Source organism: Grampus griseus (assembly GCF_964374135.1).
Source record: "Grampus griseus genome assembly, chromosome: 13".
In the NCBI taxonomy this organism is placed as follows: domain Eukaryota; kingdom Metazoa; phylum Chordata; class Mammalia; order Artiodactyla; family Delphinidae; genus Grampus; species Grampus griseus.
The window spans coordinates 67,289,930-67,302,542 of NC_139007.1; the positions used below are offsets into that span (position 1 = coordinate 67,289,930).

Sequence of the window (12,613 nt, forward strand, 5' to 3'; positions counted from 1 at the left end):
ATCAGACAATGATGTCCACAAAGATGCTGAGATACAGATGTTGTTTCTGCCTCATATGATACATTTCTGTCAGATATTAGTGTGGGTGGAGCAGGCAGCTGCCTATGAGGGGTGGTGGGAACTGTAACAGATGAGAAAACACAACCCAGAGCACATGGCTCCTCAGTAACAGAAGGGGAATTAAACCTGGGGTGGTGCACTGACTGGCAGTATCCGCAGCTTGGTGTTATAATTAAAACCCCAAAATACATGATTTCATATCCCAGCTCTGCCCTTTGCTAGCGGTGTGACTTTTGGGGCAGTTTACCTAATTTTCTCTCTGTCTCCATTTCCTTTTATGTAAGATGCAGATAATAATAGTAACCATTCTCAGTGAGGATAAGAAGAGCTAATATTTGTAAAGGGCTTAGATCAAAGCCTGGCCCACAGTAGGTGTTATATGGGTGTTTATTAAATAAAAAATAGATACACTTGAACCCTGGTTTCCTTAGCACTATCCCACTGTCCTATGACTCAGCACTTTTTTGAAGCCTGCCGGGAAATCACCCCAAGTGTCTCCTGGTATCATCATTTAGCTGCGTGTAACAGAACACCCTACTACATTGCTTTCAACAAATAGGGGGTTATTCTCACATCACAAGAAGCCTGGAAGGAGGCCACTGCTGGCATGGGTTCAGCAGGTTATAGATGTTAGGGCAAAGCGCTCTGGGATCCTCTGATTCTTTTCTTCATGCTTACAAGGTGACTACTGAAGCTCCAGTCATCCTGTACACAGTGAAACAGGAAAAATAAGGATGGGGGTAGGGCTACCGGGAGGGGTGTACTAATGGAATACTTCTCAGAAGCCCTTTCAGCAGATTTCGACTTTACACAGAATTGTGGCTTGGCCCGGACACATCACTGCACGCTCCCAACGTCCTTTTGGGTCTGTTACCTTCTTCTGTGTGCAGAGTCCAGCAGGCTTGAGAGGGTGTTTTGGACACCCTGGGTAGGATGTTAACATGGCACTCTTCCAAAGTCCCACCCTGCAGCCTGCTAGCTGACACCAGCATACAGGTGTGGTGGTGTTGTTCTCGTTGTTGTTTTGGCTGACACAATTTTTAAAAATTTGAACTACAATGAGTCTACGTAGGGCATTTGCTCCAGTTTTTCAAAGATTCAATTTTACACTGTTATCTTACATTTAGCTTGACTGAATTATATACATGCCTGGTCTCTGAAGGATTTGGATTTAAGACTTCTGAAATATCTTTAAACTATCTGTTGAACATTTATTTAGAGGCTGAAGGCTATTGGGAAACAAGACCCCCTGGTGGTAGGAGTCTGCCTCTTCTCTACTCCCCTGAGCAAGTGAGCTCCTCCCAAACTCCTGTATATGGTCTACTCAGCAAAACAAAAGCTCTGCAATTACCCTGACACCCACTGGGGAGAAGAAATTCAGCGATGATTTACCATTATTCTGGAGCACATTAGGAGGGCTCTCTCACCAGTCACCCATCCACTGAAGCAGTTTATGAAAACGTTTCCTCCCTGAGAATGATTCTGGTAAGTGGATTACCTTCAATTTGCCACACTTCCAGGGATATTTTGGTGCCATTAAGTGACTGGCTCTTCTAACACAGCACACTTGTGATGCTTCCAGACAACGCGGACACTGCAAAGGGGGCAGTTTTTGACAAGGAAATAGTGAGTACAGGTAGAATTTGGATCGCCACTAAGCCATCCACGTGGATTGTTCAAAGCCGGAAGACGACATCCTACATCCCGAAGAGGGACTGGCAAAGTGGACTTTCATTGAGTCTTGCCCAATGTGCTGGCTCTGGATATGTGCACACCGAGAGCATTCCTGGCAGGACAAGTAGCTTTGGCAAAGTTACTGACAGATCTCAGGAGTGAAGGGGATGTTTCAGATCTGTCTGAGATCTAGCCGGTGCCTCACACCAAATCTCAGCACTACTTTTTCTAAAGCTTTTCAGTGACTGTCTAGAACCCTTGCTGTTTAGAAATCTCATAATTTAGGGTTCTATATATATATATATATTTATATATATATATTTTTATATATTTATATATATTTTTATATATTTTTATTTATTTATTTGGTGGCACTCGGTCTTAGTTGCAGCTCGCTGGCTCCTTAGTTGCGGCACATGGGCTCCTTTAGTTGTGGCATGCGAACTCTTAGTTGCAGCATGCATGTGGGATCTAGCTCCCTGGCCAGGGATCGAACCCAGGCCCCCTGCATTGGGAGTGTGGAGTCTTAACCACTGCATCACCAGGGAAGTCCCAGTAGAGTTTTCTATAGCAAATTCAGTCCATTTTTAAACCTGAAAAAACCGTTGCAATCAGCAACATCAGCACAACTGCTAGGCGCCGCCGCTCATTTGCCCTGTAAGTAACAACCCTTCCTGGTTAATAGCAAAACAATCTGGCTAATGAAATGTATTGGCACTATGTTTCATATCTAAAGCAATTAAAAATATCTGTAGTGAGCATCAATTATTGGGAAAAAGAATGATTTTTGCCCACTTTTTAATCTTTCCAACTGCTCTCTAGGGCAAAAGAGCTCTCCTTGGAACCACAGTCCATAATAAACACATGTGAACAAATACACACATTAGGTTGTAAAAGGATGGTTTCTTAACTGGTTTTTGAGCTACAAATAATCCCTAAAAAGTGGCCTTCTCAACTAAATATGCAGACATTACAGTGTATTTATAGTGATTAAAAACTGGAAACAAACTAAATATCCAAAAATAAAGTTTAAGCAAAATTATGCTCCTATTATGTCATGCTATGCAACAATTAAAAATGATTTTTACAAAGAGTTTTAAATAATAAGGTAACATACTTATTAAATTTAAAGCAAAAAAAATCTGCTTGATGCAAATTGTTACATGGTTATGTCACAACTAAGTATATATTGTAAGAAAGACTGGCAGGTATGTGCTAAAATGTTAACAGTGTTTTCTGTGGGTGGTGAGAGTGGGAGTAATTTTTTTTAATTTCCTATTTTAATATAATAAATATGCTGCTTTTATAATAAAGAAAAATGAGCAACCCAAACGTATCTTTTCTGCGAAACTGAGGGGATTCTTCCTAAGCCCAAACCTCTCAAAGGGACACATCTTATCTTCTACCCTATGGTGCAGACAGCTGTGAAGGGGGAAAAATAATCCTTTCAAATACATTGACACTGTTAGAAAATGCTTATCCAATGTAAACACAGAACCAAAGGAAATGCATAAACATTGAATATTATAAGGATATGCATAAACACAATTCTTCCTCCTGAATTTGTAAGCAAATACCCATGGCTATATGAAGTTGGCTTGTTGGAAGACAATGTAAGGGAGACAGAGGGTCCTTGTCATTTCCAAAATTAGTAGGGATTATCATCACCAATATGTTAGATGCTCTCCCCCTTCAAAAAAAAGAGAAAAAGAATGAAGATTCTGTATCAGTTTTTAGAAGTACTTAAGGAAGAATATCTTGAGCCCATATATAGACTAAGAACTATTAACAGTAATCAAAGAAACACTAATGTATAATAACTAAAAGCTAAAACACGGTCTTAAACTCTTCCCTTGGGAAACATGTTTTCATGAAACTCAACTGGACAAGGCTACTCTCCTCCATCCCCACTCATTGTGGGGCAGTATGAAAAAGCTAAAAAAGTGACATGCAGATATTTCTTCTGTACAGTGTACAATGAAAAGCAGTATTCTCTAACTCAAATATGGAATCATGTAAAACTTATCAGTGATTAATGTATTATAGTTCATAAAAAAGGATAACTTTCCACAGAGTGAAGTTTTAAGTGCAATACTGTACTGCAATACTTACAATAAGAAAAACGCAGTCTGTGTGTAGGTTAATATTTTTTTCGCAGAGACATGTGAAACATGTCTAAGATTACTAGATATGGTCTAAAAAGCAAAAAGAGCAACCTGGATGTGTTCATAAATAATCAGCAAGATGTTCCAAAAATTGTGGACTGACATTCTCATAAAATATTTGAGTCAATGTTTATGCAAATGTTTCATTTTTTTAAAAAAAAAGCCCACAAAACTCATTATCTTATTATGGTTAGCAAATCACAAAATAACAAAAGCAAACCATTAGAATAGGTTCAAAACACTTTTTGAATGGTATAGTTACTTAAAAAGAAATTGAGTACAGAATAAAATTTTAAATGGCTTTATACAAATATTATTATATTTTTCTAGTATGGGATAGGGAGTCTTATTTATGATTTTCTAAATTGTAAGGTAGGAAGGTGTATCAAATTTTAAGGATATCACACGAACTCAAAACTTTACTAAGGACTTAGATCTTCAGTAGATCTACTTTTAAATTTTGCAATCTTATGAACCTGTAGCATGGACACACAATTTTTAAAAATGCACCCAACTTTTACATGAAAATAAAACTAGAAATCATCAATAATGAATAGTTTTATGCTGGTAGAATCTTCTTGGAATTATCTTGATTTGGAGGACATTAACTTCTACTGGCATAATTATGAGGCCGATTAGAAAATATCTACTGGGTTTCTTTATTTTGGTTAAGAGACTGGTTGGAAAAATTCAGGAGTTGCTACTTTACCTCTTAACACTGTGCACTCTGCTTTCCCTGCCCCCTCACTCCACATTCTGTGACTCAAGAGACTATTTTCAGAGGACACCTGTTTTAAATGGATCCACAGGAAATACCTATGTTGTCTTTCATAATCTGACCCTGCATCTCGTTAGCTGAAATGTGATGCTGCCCACAGAATGAAGCAACTTCAGTGTGACAACATTTACTGGAAGGTGGAGGGAATCCAGTTTATATTTATTTTCCTTCCATTAAGCCCTGGTATTGGAGTGTAGGAAAAAATAAATAAGGAAAACGGCAAAACCAGTTTAACCCTCAAAAGATTAGTATTAAATTACACAAACGGGTTTTACATCCAGACTCAGGATGATCTGCTCTTGAACTGAATGTAATCTTGCAGCAGAAACTTATCTGACACTCCTTTCTTTACAACGTTTTATTTATAAACCCCTTGTCCACAGTTCACAGTCGGCCTTGTTATATATTGATAGGATATTTATAAACCCCCGGTGGAAAAGTGCAGGGCAGCCTACCCACTGGAATAGAATTAATAAGGGGATTTCATAGAGATTAACAGTAGTCTAACACTAAAATTCCAGTTGGGTCCAAAATAAAGCAAGTCACTCGGGGGCCCCGTTTCACGGGTTTGCACCCCCCACGTGCGCGCCTCCACCGGTGCCACTTGGCCAGCAAGTCCCCGAGCTGGACCGTTGGCCCACCCCGGGGCCCGCTCCTTCCGGGCGGGTTGCCCGGCCCCCGCGCCCGGCCCCGCGCCCGCTCACCCTGGGCCGCGCTCCCTCTCCGCCCGGCCGCTGCCGCTGGCCGCGGTCTCCGGATCTCGGCGCGCGCTCCCCGAGCCCCGGTCGTCCTCGGAGGCTGCCCACCCGCTCCCGGGGCTCTGAAGGGCTGCCCCGGGCCGGGTCTCCGGGACCCGCGAAGGCAGCAGCAGAATGACGTAGATGACGAAAGAGCTGACGCCACGCCGCCCACCCCACAGCCGCCGGTGCCCGCACACACCGCCCCGCCCCGCCCGCCCGCGAGGTTGCCCGCACGCGCGCGCTCGCGGTTGCGCCGGTGCCGCGGGACACGTCCCGCCAGGGCCCCCGCCCGCCCCGCCCGCGACCGGAGTTCCCACGGCGCCCGCCAGAGCCCTGCGCCGCCCGTCCTCCTCGTCGCCGAGCCCGTCCGCGCCTTTCGCGAACATGGCGCTTGTCCCTTGCCAGGTGCTGCGGGTGGCCATCCTGCTGTCCTACTGCTCTATCCTGTGCAACTACAAGGCCATCGAAATGCCCTCGCACCAGACCTACGGAGGGAGCTGGAAATTCCTGACTTTCATTGATCTGGTAAGGCCGCTCCCCTCCCCCTCCCCCGTCCTCCCCTCACTCCGAGCCCGGGTGTGTTTGTGGGTGCGCCGGCACCTGCGCGCGTGCTCCAGCATCCACGCCGGTCCTCGCCTCTTCCCCAGTGACTGCGTCTGAAGGCCAGGCTGCCCCCGCAGCAGCACTTTCTGTAGCACCCAACGTTATCTGGTAGCTGGGGCACGAGTGGAGGTGGGGCGCAGCCAGGTGGTGGGCTCTTTGGAGGGGAACACACACCTGCTTCTAAGAGGTGGCACGGGAAGATTCTCAACTTAGCAACTGGATCGAACGACCTTGGTCATGAGCGGCCTCAGACTCGTTCGCCCCCAAGGTGCTTTCCAGAGCACCCACCGTGGGATCAAGTCGCAGCAGCTGAAGGAAACTGGGTATTGTCGAATTACTTGGTGTTTCCTCTGAAAGGACTGTCCTCCTAACAAAGGAAAGAAAGCTCCTCATAAAGAAGAGAAATCGCCTAATAAAGTTGTCTTCTTTGCATCTGTTTTTGCCCATTGTCAGTAATTTACTTCCAACCTTCCCCCACCCCCCAGAAGCATTAGAAGAGAGAGCTTTTCAAAACGCATTCACAGTGGACTTTATACTTTCCCCATCTTCCCGTGTAAAAGTTCGCAATAGTTTGCATAAGCAACTCCTCTGTTGGCACAATGATGGCCTTGGCAGTTGGAGGGCTTTTGTTTGTTTGTTTGTTTGTTTGTTTTTTAACAGTTTATCCACTTCTGGCACTGAAAGGGCTGGAGAAGTACCACATGAGCATAAAACCCAATAAGGACATGGGGTGGAACCTAGGAACTTCAGGGTGAAAGACTGGCCCAAACATACACTAAAAGATGGTCAAGTATGGACAGAGAATTAAAACAAAAGCTAGGAGTTCTGAGGACTAGAGAAAATGTAGAACCAATTCCTGGATCGCCAGAACTGCCCGTCCAAGGTTATACACAAGGTTGGCTACACAAGCAAGATTGTAATCTCTAATTGTTGACCCTTTGTTTTGATGAAGAGAACTTGACACCTGTTTTAAGATACTTCCAAAGGCTTAGGATGCTTCGAAGATATGCAGTCAGCAGGTTTTTGTATAGAAATACCATTTTAAATTTGTATCATGTTAGATACTTTCAGAGAAGAATTTAAGCCCTTCCCCCAGCACTTTCCAAACTGGGCACCAAGACTGACCAGGGCATAGAGTGTTTCAGGGGTTTCAATTTTCAGTTCCTCAACTTCCAGCTCTTTCTTGAAACTGATCTGTCTCTGAACATGGGTGTTGCCTGCCAGTTCTCCTTTCTTCTGTCTTGTTCATCCAAGGGACAAGCACGTGACAAGGCTCTGTGCTGTATTTATCTGTTCCTTTTAGGATTCAGAAGATAGACAGTTGTCACTAGAACTATCTTCATATTTGATTGAAAAACAAAGTCAGACTTATCTTGACAGAAAGTCTTCTTGAGTTGATTGGCTCGTCATTGAGGATTGGCTCTACCTTTTATGTTATGTAGCAGACTTCCGGAGACTGAAACCTGTAGCCCTAAAGTTCTGATAAATATGTATCAGAGTGTTAGAAATCATGTCCCCTTTTCAACTGTTCAAACTTATGTTAAAAATATTTAGATATTATTTAAAAAATATGTGCATAGATTTTCAGAATTCTTTTACTGGCTATGTGAACAAAATTTCTCTTGGATCACTACCTTATCCCATTTCTCCTGATCTCACTTTGAGCTGGCCCATTTGAGTGTTGTCAGGGAACAGCACTGAGCTGAAATACGGATGGAAACCCCACCAGAACCATAGAAACTATGAACAGTTCTCAGAAGCACCTTTGCATTAGATATAGTTTTGGGGGCGCAGGGGAGGGGATTAGCAGGTGAGAGCGGTAGAAATTGAGGGTATTGTTAACCCATGCGAGAAATGACAACTCACATTGGCATTGCTTACTGTGTGTTATAAAACAAGACTCACAAGAAATGATGTACCTCTCAGAACCTTTGAGTGACGTGAAACTGTAGTAGAGCCAATCTGACTCGGCTTAAACTGTCATACACTTTATATTTTAGCATTTAGTGGTTGGACCTGCCTATTTTAAATAATCATGACAAATATATTTTTGTCTCTTTCATACTTAAATTCAGTTTGTATAGGGCCTTCAGCCAATCATTCAAACTTTTTATCTCTGTGGCTTCTGATTAAAATATAATAAATCTTTAATTGAGGGTTCCTGTGAGAAAATATGTCTAGAATATATTCAAAGAAACACTCATGCAAAGTGTTATTCTTTTTGTTACTAGAGATTTAGAGTCTTTGGAGCTTAAGCATTGTACAGCTGTTACAACAACCAGCCTGTGAGTCCCTACTATTGGTATGAAAAGATTAGGCCACTATTATTTACTCATTTAACTTTTCATTTTTCTGTGTTAAAAAAAAACTGAATAAACTTTATTACTTAGTGCTTTGGACATTTTTAATGATTCTAAGCTCATTAGAGCAATTTTGCAAGAGGGTTTAGCTTCTCAAAACTTCAGTGAGAAGGCCCTTGTCCTAGCCAACTTGGATCACAGAGAGTCAGGACATTTATCCTGGTGGCCACAGTCTGATTCCATGATCCACGGCATCAGTGTACCAGAATGTAGCTCAGGAATCTCAGGCGACACGTATCCAGGATCATATGGTTATGTGGCAGGGGCCGTTCCAGCTATATCCATACCTTACTTTGAGTATGAGAGTCATCCCAATAGAATCAGAGCTCATGGTAAAAAGTGAAATGAAAGTTATTGCATAATAACTGCATAATAACATAATAACTGAATCTGCATCATTTGAAGAAAATTCATCAGCTGTGATACTGGTTAAGAAGATATTTGAACATTAGTAATGTTCAGTAATCTTATACTGAACATTATTACTGAACTATTACTGATATATTACTGTTATCAGTAATCTTATACTCTTATTGTTATTCCCCAAGAGCTTCTTTTCCTAGAATTGAAGCACTGTAAAAGAACTAAAAGTGCTTCAGGAAAATTCAAATAAGTAAATGGAATACTGTCTCCACATGATAGGCAGAATAATAGGCCCCCAAAGCATGTCTGCATCCTAATCCCTGGAACCTGTGAGTATGTTAGGTTACATGGCAAAGTAATTAAAGTTGCTAATCAACTGACCTCAAATAGGGAGATTTGCTCAGATTATCCGTGTTACCCCAAGGTTTCTTAAAAGTGGAGGGAGGCAGGGGAGAAGAGTCAGTTGGAGGAAGATGTGACGGTGGAAGAAAGTCCCAGAGAGGTGCAACACTGCTGGCTTTGAAGATGGAGGAAGGGCGCAGGAGTCAAGGAATGTGGGAGGTGTCTCCAAGCTGGAAAGGGCAAGGAAATAAATTATCCCTGGAGCCTCCAGAAGGAACATAGCTCTGCTGACACCTTGATTTTAGCCCAGTGAGACCCATTTTGGACTTCTGACCTCCAAAACTATAAAATAATAAATTTGTGTTTAAATCACTAAATTTATGCTAATTTGTTGCAGCAGGAATAGAAGACTAGTATACTTGGCTCTAAATCCTGTGACCTAGAAAAGAAACCTTAAATGTTGTTGTACTGATGTGGTGACTCAGCTAGTTCTTTATGTGTATTAGATAACTGGTTAATTTTAGTTTTAACCAGAAACTATGCTGAGGAGACATACATGTGACAACAGGCAATGTGAGAATCTATGAAAATGGAATAACTTTGGAAAAACTAGGCCTTTTCTTTACTGTGAAGTATTTTAGAAATTATCATTGTGAAACATGCCATGCTGGGAGGAATACTCTTAACTGGAAATAAGCTGGAAAGAAAAAACAAACTGACGAATGTTCAAATATTTTCTTAACTAGTATCACAGCTGATGGATTTTCTTCAAATGATGCAGATTCATTCACTTATTCATTAATCAAATAATTTCCCAAGTTATATAATAATTGTCCCCCAAAATAATAGAAATGAGGAATCAATCAAACCAACAAACATAAATTAAAAGAAAAAGGAAACTGGATGTTGAGGCCTCAAAGTAGTGCTGGAATACATTGGGTGTTAGGAAACATTTGAATAAATGGAACTTTCCAGATGTTCAATGAGTATTCTCTTCCTGTCCTGTTTCCTCCTAAAAACATTCGAAACACTACAGATTTTTTTTTTTTTTGAAATATAGCAACCAGAATTTTATTCAGCTCTATATGGTAGAATGTCTAACACGTGAATAAGAATCAACTTCTTTGAAAAACATGAACTGGACATTTGTTATAAAAAATTAATATTGATTTTGGATTTAAGAAACTGATTTTTAAAGGTTGAAATAGAAATGTGATGATCCCATTTGCTCTAGTTTGTGGTACTCGCCATTTTGATAGTTACCATGTCTTAGGGCTCCATTATATTCATTATTTCTCCTATACTGACTTTCCATTCATGCACAGGCTGAACACCGGTGAGGCCCTACCTCCTCAAAGTGTAGTGTGAGGACCAGCAGTGATCTTATCTGGGAGCCTGGTAGAAATGTGGACCCTCCAGCTCCACCCCAGGCCTTCTGAATAAGAATCTACCTGTTAATAAGATCACTAGGTGATTCTTTTTCACATTTTAGTTTGAAAAATGCTGCTCTAGGCCATGCTGCTTTTGTTTTGTAATTTAACATGGAGTAGCTTGTAGGACACAGCCTTCATATATTAATTCTGCCAACTATATTTAAAACATATTTAAACATATTTCAAAATATATTTAATTATGTCACTTTTACTGTGACATAGTTAAAAACATGTTGTAAAAAATTACAACTGTAAAATAAAAGAAAGAGAAAAATATGTATTTGGTACCAAGGGTGAGCTATTTGTTGCAATTGAGAAACAAGTTTGTCTAATCTTTAGGGAAATCAGGTGAAAAAGAATACACATTTGATTGTATTGTCTCTACTGTTGGAATAAAGGAAGCATAACAATTTATCAGGAAAAATACAATTCCTTCCAGGCACTGACTTTGCAAGGTTATTTATCACTCAGCTAGTCATATAAATGACATCGGGTAGCATAGCAGGTAATGCCTTTGATTGTTTTCTAGCAGATTATCAATAGAAATATTCTTATTGTTGATGTTTTTTATATTATGATTTTATGAAAGCCAAAGGCATGGTCTTCTGTTTTGACTGGGTGAAGGCATTTTTGTAGAGGTTTAAGGTAGTATAATCTGGGTACTTAATTTTGTTATCTAAATCCGTTTTACAAAAGAATTTGAGAAAACCACAGAGTGAGCAGGATAAGTAAGTGTTCAGATGTTGAAAAGCTTGGGGTGTTCAAAGAGCAGGAAATGGTCAAGTACACCTGGAGGATAGATTTTTTGCTTTTAGACACACTAAGAATTTTTGACCTTTAAAAATGTTTAAAAGGGAGAAAAAACTGCGTAAGTATACTAAATGATGCATTTGAGTTTGTCATATTTACTTATATACTTATAATAAAATATTCTTGACTCCATTAAGTGCATGGCTTAATTTTAAATAGGAAATAAAATATCTTGAGAAGAAATTCTACATACTATTATGTAACTATGATACTTAGCTTTGCCAGTCAAAACCGCAGAGTGCCATGTGAAGGCCAGTAGTTCATTGAGTAGTCTGAACAAAATTAGATTGGTTTGTTTTGGTTTGGTTTTTTCTTTCTTTTTTTTTTTTGGATATTATACAAAGAGGGTGAAACTGCAAATTTTTTTTCAGTACAATCAGACTTGACCCTAAAATGCAGGTAAACTTTAAGGATTAAATAATGCTTTTTCCTAACCTGGGAGAAGAATTTTGAGTATAATACTTTACACAGAGTCCTCTTCCCCCTCTTTGAAAGTGTTTCTTTTGGAGCAAACATAAAATAGGGACCTGGTTTTGTCAGAGTCGGGGAAATAGTTGATGATATAATCTCTAATTCCCTTTCTTAGTTGCAAATGTTATTGAAATTACAGAGTCATCTGACCATGTTGAGGTCACTTCTTTTCCCATCTCTGCCATCCCCCATGTCTGGTATAACATTTAACAAAATTGGTAACTGCTCTTGAGGCTTTCATTTGTTTCTCTGTGTTCCCCTGAAATGTCATATGTTTCTGTGGAAGTGTGAACAATACTACAGTTTTCCATATTGAATCAGATGTTCCTGTGATCCAAGCACACTTGGAAAAAGCTTACTGCTTAGGATTCCATAACAACATAGCTTTCTTTTGCGTCTAGCAGCCTGTGGCTAGACAGTTAAAGGGCCCCTGTCTCACCTGCAGGGTATTCCTGACAGAGGACAGTGAGTACAGACCCCTCTCTGCATGTGAGAGACCCCTGGATCAGATCCATCGTGGAGGGCAGCAAGGTATGCAATGTTGCCTTGATAGGCTGGATCAAGACAGGCTAATTGGGAATCACCAGAGAAATTGCTTGAATTCACCAAGTGATAAGAATACTGTCATTTTGAATCTTGAGCAAATGGCATGTGTTCATGACAGTGCTTTAGAAGCATGGAATTCTAAAAAGTCAGTGAGACAGTGGTCTAGCCCTTTCAGGTTGACATATTTAGAACTGTCAGGCTGTATTATAACTTAAAATTTTAATTTCAAAAGCAGTACCTAAAATTCCAGAAAATTTGTGTAATACTG

At 40.5% G+C, this 12,613-nt stretch overlaps 2 protein-coding genes across 3 annotated transcripts in view; one reads left to right on the plus strand and one right to left on the minus strand.

Moving 5' to 3' along the window:
* Positions 1 to 690: 690 nt before the first annotated feature.
* Positions 691 to 5,803, minus strand: LOC309831508 (uncharacterized protein; the record flags this gene model as incomplete). The annotated part of the gene is made up of 4 exons (XM_082668716.1): positions 691 to 765; positions 1,559 to 1,654; positions 5,382 to 5,658; positions 5,760 to 5,803. The coding sequence occupies 4 exons, from the start codon at positions 5,801 to 5,803 to the stop codon at positions 691 to 693; spliced, it is 492 nt and encodes a 163-aa protein (XP_082524842.1).
* Positions 5,667 to 12,613, plus strand: part of AIG1 (androgen induced 1) — a 234,085-nt gene continuing 227,138 nt past the window's right edge. The window contains exon 1 of one of the 2 annotated variants that reach the window (XM_082669114.1): positions 5,667 to 5,942. In XM_082669114.1, the coding sequence (XP_082525240.1) occupies positions 5,802 to 5,942 (141 nt within the window). In that variant the 5' untranslated portion in view covers positions 5,667 to 5,801. The remainder of the gene's footprint in view (positions 5,943 to 12,613) is intronic. The other variant, XM_082669113.1, reaches the window with a different exon arrangement.